At 51.0% G+C, this 6767-nt stretch overlaps 1 protein-coding gene across 1 annotated transcript in view; it reads left to right on the forward strand.

The window, feature by feature from the left end:
• Positions 1 to 6767, forward strand: part of ACP7 (acid phosphatase 7, tartrate resistant (putative)) — a 45965-nt gene that overhangs the window by 37029 nt on the left and 2169 nt on the right. The window contains exons 2-11 of the mRNA XM_007955546.2: positions 546 to 746; positions 1049 to 1231; positions 2289 to 2412; positions 2703 to 2765; positions 2858 to 2972; positions 3064 to 3171; positions 3263 to 3320; positions 3406 to 3473; positions 3582 to 3653; positions 6093 to 6230. Coding sequence (XP_007953737.2) covers positions 546 to 746; positions 1049 to 1231; positions 2289 to 2412; positions 2703 to 2765; positions 2858 to 2972; positions 3064 to 3171; positions 3263 to 3320; positions 3406 to 3473; positions 3582 to 3653; positions 6093 to 6230 — 1130 coding nt within the window. The remainder of the gene's footprint in view (positions 1 to 545; positions 747 to 1048; positions 1232 to 2288; positions 2413 to 2702; positions 2766 to 2857; positions 2973 to 3063; positions 3172 to 3262; positions 3321 to 3405; positions 3474 to 3581; positions 3654 to 6092; positions 6231 to 6767) is intronic.

Raw genomic sequence — 6767 nt, forward strand, 5'->3', positions numbered from 1 at the left:
AAAAAAGTGGTACTGAGAGAATGCATTCCTGAGAGACACGCATTGCTGAGAGAGAGATGCAAGAGACATGCATTGCTGAGAGAGACACCGAGAGACGCACACTGCTGGGAGAGAGACTGAGAGAGACTGTTGCCTGAGAGACAGCAGGCTGAGAGAAATTGAGTATTGTTCCTGAACTTGAATTGTAGCCTGTTGCTTCCCTAATAAACCCCATAATCTGTGAGTTCTGTGTGGCCACTACAGCAACTTATTGAACCAGCAGAGAGCTGGTGAGTGCTGTGGGAGGAATGGTTGGTGTCAGGGTTGGTGAAAGGGCTGGAGGGAGGTAGCATGTCTGGCCTCACAGTAATAGACCTTGGGCTACTGATGGTGATTCTGTCTTCCTCTTGTGTGATTAGAGGTCAGAAGATGCGGCCTCCTTGCCCCTTTAGCAGTGCCATTGATGGCTAAATTCAAGAGCTGTGACAGTCACTGCTTCTCACTCCCTCTGAGAGCCGCTCCTTGCCCCAGCCTCCCTGACGCCCACTCTGCTCCTTGTTCCCCAGATGAGCCAGGTGCCATGACTGTAACCTGGACCACATGGATCCCTACCCTCTCTGAAGTGCAGTTTGGGCTGCAGCTATCAGGACCCCTGCCCTTCCAGGCCCGGGGTGCCTCAAGCCCCTTTGTGGATGGGGGCATTCTCCGTCGGAAGCTGTACATACACCGAGTCATGCTGCGGGGGCTGCTGCCTGGGGTCCAGTATGGTGAGAAGGGTCCCGGGCTGAGAGATTGAGGGAGGACAGGAAGTGAAGTGGGCTATGGACCAGAAGCTCCCACTGGCTGGTGGCTGAGGCTGGGCTGGTCACTGCTCTTTATTTGCAAGCCTGTTGTAAGAGACCCTGGGATGAAAATGGAAGGTGTGGGGGATCTAGGGAGAGGTAGACAGTGGGGCATGGGTGAGATCTATCTAATACCCTTCTTCCCCATGCCAGATGAAAATGGATGGGGGTTGGAGGAAGGATCCTGGGCACCTCCAGCTGACTGTGAGCTTTTCCTCTCTCCTCAGTTTACCGTTGTGGCAGCGCCCGGGGCTGGAGCCGTCGGTTCCGCTTCAGGACCCTAAAGAGTGGGCCCCACTGGAGCCCCCGTCTGGCTGTGTTTGGGGACCTGGGGGCTGACAACCCAAAGGCTCTCCCCCGGCTGCGGAGGGACATCCAGCAGGGCATGTATGATGCTGTTCTCCATGTGGGTGAGGCATTGGCAAGGGTGCCCTGGAGGCGTGGGTGGTGGGAGTTTGGGTGCAAGGCAGCACCAGGACTGTGGTGGGGTGTGGGGCTGGGGCTAGCTTGGTTCTGAAAGCACAGAGGTTGAGATTGGCCATAGAGATCAATGACTGTGGTTTACCAGCTGCCCCAGTTGACATCTCAATTCTAGCACTTAGACCTGTGTGCACTGGTTTTCTTTCTGTGTTGTTATTAGACACTGAACTAGAGCAGAATTCATAGGAGTATGGGGATGACTCCATAAGGTAATGTGTGTACAGCTCTTTCAACATTGCCTGGCATGTTGTAAGTGCCAGATAAGTGCTAGTTGTTGTTGTTACTCTTATTTAGGGGACAGGAGACGAGATGGGAGATTAGGCTGATATGTTCCAAAGTAGAGACTCTGGAGTCAGACTCCTGGGGTTTGATTCCTGTACCTTCACTAATGAGATGGGTGGACACAGTGGCTGCAACGATGGTTCCCAGCATAGCAAGGATTGTGAGGATGGCACAGAGCCAGGCAGCGTTTGTCTTGTTGTACATAGCATTGCTGTGAGTCAGAGCCAACTCAATGGCCCCTAACAACAATAGCATCTTCATTCTGATAACTTGGGCAAGCACTTTGCCTCTCTGGGCCTGTTTCCCCATCTGAAATGGGGATGATAGTAATACTCACCTTATGAGTGTTTTGAAGATTCAGGTGATCGTGTGTGTAAAGGCTTTGCGATTGCCTCTTAGCAGTTAAGTACTATATGAGTCTTGTGTGGTGGTGCTTACGGTTGCTGACAATGCAGACAGAGCTGGGGGCTGGTGGCATCAGAGCACAGGAGACTAACATGATTTTGAGGGGGCCCAGAGACCAGTGACTGAGGGAATGGTTCCAAGAGCCAATGCTGGTGGGTGTGAGGTAAGGATCAGTGGACTGGAATAGTTTGAAGACCAAGGGTTGTACAGCCCTACAGCTAAACACCCAGGTCCCTTAATTCTGAGAAAAGCGGAGTCAAGTCTGAATCCTTGCTGTTCCCCTGCACCCCTCTTCCTCAGGAGACTTCGCCTACAACATGGATGAGGACAACGCCCGCGTCGGGGACAAGTTCATGAGGCTCATTGAGCCCGTGGCCGCAAGCCTGCCGTACATGACATGTCCTGGGAACCATGAAGAACGCTAGTGAGGACCAGGGCTGTGGGTGGGCAAGGGCTGGGCAGGAGGCCCTGGCTAGACTTATCTCAAAGTAGATGATTCTTTGACTTCCAGTGGCTTCTTAGTGTCTAACCTTAGTCTCTCAGACTGCAGCAGCTCATGTGTGGTAGTGAGAGAGAGGAGGTGAGGGACAGGCTGACTTGTTAGCCTTCCCTAGGCCTGGGAGCCAGAGTCTAGGACCGACAGTGAGGGAATGGTGGGGGTGGGAAGCTGTGGCAGCCAGCCCCTCACCCCACCTTTTTACTTGCTTTTTCCAGCAATTTCTCCAACTATAAGGCTCGCTTCAGTATGCCAGGGAACACTGAAGGCCTTTGGTACAGGTAAGCTGGGAGTGCTGGAGACTGACCTTCCTCCCAGGATGGGGCATGCAGAGGAGGCCTCACCTCTGACCCCTGCCCTTTGACCCCTCCAGCTGGGATCTGGGCCCAGCCCACATCATCTCTTTCTCCACCGAAGTCTATTTCTTTCTCCATTATGGCTTGCACCTGGTAGAGAGACAATTCCGCTGGCTGGAGAGTGACCTGCAGGTAACCTGAGTGGAGGTCCCCATTGGTCCCCAGCCTGCCTTACTCCCTCCACCCCCCAGCCCTACCTCTCCCTCTGGGACCTTCTCTCTAGAAAGCCAACCAGAATCGGGCAGTCCGGCCGTGGATCATCACCATGGGTCACCGACCCATGTACTGTTCCAATGCTGATCTGGATGACTGTACGTGGCACGAAAGCAAGGTGAGGACCCCCTTCCTGGAGGGCGGCAGGGGCCCCGAAAGCAGGTGGGGTCAGTATGAATCACCTCTCACCTCTTTGTCTATCCTTCTAGGTTCGCAAAGGTCTCTTTGGCCGGTTGTATGGGTTGGAGGATCTTTTCTACAGACATGGTGAGTGACCCTTAGGCCCCCTAGGCCCATGCCCCATACCCCATCTTTCCTGGATTCAGAGACCTGGCCCCATTTTCTGTCTCAGGGGTTGACCTGCAGCTGTGGGCTCATGAACACTCCTACGAACGGCTATGGCCAATTTACAACTACAAGGTGAGGCACAGGGAGGGTCGAGGTCTCATGTGTCTGGTGGCAATGGGTGCCTCATTGGACATCCTGGGCATGGCCTAGTGTGACCCCCAACTCTGCTCCTTCCTCCAGGTGTTTAACGGCAGCCGAGCGACACCCTACACCAACCCCCGAGGCCCTGTCCATATCATCACAGGATCTGCTGTGAGCAGGGCAGGGAAGGGTACCCTTGGTTTCTCTCTTCTTGCTATTTATCGAAGGCTAACCTTGATCAGGAAGCTTTGTTGGCACTGTGGTTAAAGTATTGGGCTGCTAACCAAAAGGTCAGCACTCCATGGGAGAAAGATGCGGCAGTCTGCTTCTGTAAAGATTATAACCTTGGAAACCTATAGGGGCAGTTCTACCCTGACCATAGGGGTGCTATGTATTGGACTTGACTTGATGGCAACCTTGATCAGTCTGAATGCCACATGCTTTATACACGTGATGTTATTTAACCCCTACTGTCACCCTAGGTAGGAGCTCTGGTGGCATAGTGCCTAAGGCATTTGACTGCTAACCAGAAGGCAATTGGTTCAAACCCATCAGCCACTCCTTGGAAGGAAGATGGGGCAATCTACTTCCATAGTGATACTGCCTCGGAAACTCAAGGATGGGTCACTATGAGTTGGACCCAACTCGACGGCAGTGAGTTTGGTTTGTTTTGTTTTTCAACCCTAGGTAAAGGAGCTCTGGTGGCATAGTGGGTAAGGCATTTGACTGCTAACCAGAAGGTTGGCTGTTCAAACCCACCAGCTGCTCTGCAGAAGGAAGATGGGGCAATCTACTTCCATAAAGACGTACTTTCTTGGGAACCCAATTGGGGGTCACTAAGAGTAGGAATCAATTCGATGGCAGTCAGTTTGGCTTTTTTTTTTTTTGGTCTTGCCCAGATATTTGGAGTTTGTGTGATGTTTTCTGTTTTCTCTGGAGGAGGTTCAGGTTATGCATTTGAGACAAGAAAATCAGAGAAGTCATGGTGTGTCCTTCTTAGCACATCACATGAGGGAGTCACATGATGTCAACACATCTTATTACTGGAGATGTTTAGCTGGACCTCCTGCTTAAGGAGGTGTCGGCTGACCGTCTCCACTGTGAAGCTACTGATTTCCCTTCTAATTAATAAATATCTTGGGAGAGGCCCTTTTCAACTTCCCAGTGTTTTGTTTCTCCTCAAATGTCCACCCACTAACGTTAGCATCCGTCAGCAGATCTTGCCTGTAGTAATTGTTACCGTGAGGTTCTGGTGGGGACTTTCTGTTTTCCTCATACTTCCTGTATTTATTAGCAGGAATCCTCTGGTAAAGAAGAATTACCCCTTCTGCTGTGCTCGGTCATTCATTCCAGCATAGACTCATGGGCAATTTAGTTTAGTCTGTGGTTATAATCCAATACTGTCGTCAATTATTTTGTTGCTCACATTGTTTCCACGGTGGCCTTTGGGAGCTCTTCCAGGTGGGCTTTTGTGCCCTAGTGACTCAGCCACACAAGATACTCCAGGTACATCTTGGATTTCCCTGCCCCAGCCTCGAGATCAGCCACTTCTCCAAGGAGGGAGGGCTTTGTTTGTTTTCTGATGCAGGACCTAGTCTAAGATCACTCATTCCACTTAAGCGGTGTCTCTAGTTTCCTTTAATCAGATCTACTTCTTCCAGGCTTTCTTCCTTTTCATGACCTTGACACTTGCCAGGAGTACATCAAAGTTGGTTTGTAGTGTGTCCTTCACTGTGGGTTTCTCTGAAGCTTGTTCATGATTGACTTGAAGTGAGGCACCTTTGGAAGGAACGCACACATATGATCCTGTGTTCCGTGTACCTCCTGTCAAGCATCATGTGGTAACTCTCTTTGAACTTCAGTTTTCCCATCCATAAATGTGGTATCAATCTGTCTCATTACGGATGACGTTTCCTTTGATCACTGCCAGACCTCTCCATCATAGAATTACTTTTTTCTGCTTGTAATGAATAAGCATCTTGTGGGGAGATACTTTGAGATAACTCAAGTACCCTGTTACTCCTCAAACTTTTCACCCACCACTTTTACCAACCAGTGATGAGTCTTGCTTCAATCAGTGATCACAGTGATGGCTACAGAATGGAGCTTTGTCGAGCCCCATCGCCTGCGGTCAGCGCCTGACTTTCTGCTTCAGGATGAGCCCTCCCTCTCCCCCAGCACTGTGTTTACAAGCTCTCTTTCAGGATCTGTTGTGCAGTGAGGTCGAGAGCCACTTTCTACTTCTATTCTATTGCTTTCCCTTTCACAATAATCGTGGCTCTCCAAATCGCCCTCCTTGGTGATGTCTATGCTGTGGTTTGTTTAACTGACCCCCACCGTTGGCCATTGGGGTGGCTTCCAGCTTGGGGCTTTTACAAAAATGCTGCAGTGGGCAGTCTATAGCCGTGTGCACTTCGCTAGAAGCCAGAGCTCTGAGGTACAGGAAGCCTGGCTGGGTCAGTTTGATCAATTGAAGCTTTACTGATACCATGTCTTAGCTGACTCTGTTTTACTTGGGGCACCCAGGGCACAGGCCTCAAGGTCTTTTCTGTTCCCCTGAGGGCCCTCCATGTGCCCCAGCCCCAGGTCTGACTGATTCTCTCTGTGTAGGGCTGTGAGGAACGGTTGACTCCCTTTGCCCTCTTCCCACGGCCCTGGAGTGCCGTGCGTGTGAAGGAGTATGGCTACACACGACTACACATCCTCAACGGGACCCACGTCCACATCCAGCAGGTGTCCGATGACCAGGTCAGTGACGGGCAGGCCCAGTTGCCCTGCCTGAACAACCAGGCTCTACGTGTTGAGCCCTAGTGGTTACAATCTGGACTCTGAAGCCAAACAGCCTGGGTTCAAATCTTGCCTCAGGAACTTACCAGCTGAGTGACATTGAGCCATGTATTTAAACCCTTTCAGCCTCAGTTTTCCCGTGTATAAAATGGGGATGGTATCATTTCTACCTCACAGGATTATACGGGAGTCGAATGACTTATTATATAGAAAGTGCTTAGAACAACGTGTGGAACTGGATGAATTCTATAGGTTTTATCATCATGAGGCAGGGGAAGGAAAAGACCAGGGGTGGGAGACAGGCAGACAGGGAACAACAGGATGGATGTGTGTGCATGGTAGGGACAGTTTAGGATTAGATGGGCTCACTTATTTTTGCTTTTGGAGTTTCAAACTCATGATGTCTAGGACTGCTAACCAGAGGGCTGGCGGTTCAAACCCACCAGCCACGCCTTGGAAGGAAGGTTGGGCAATCTACTTCCGTAGTGATACTGCCTC

Source organism: Orycteropus afer, unplaced genomic scaffold (assembly GCF_000298275.1).
Source record: "Orycteropus afer afer isolate SDZICR_OR568_19922 unplaced genomic scaffold, OryAfe1.0 scaffold00507, whole genome shotgun sequence".
NCBI classification, from domain to species: domain Eukaryota; kingdom Metazoa; phylum Chordata; class Mammalia; order Tubulidentata; family Orycteropodidae; genus Orycteropus; species Orycteropus afer.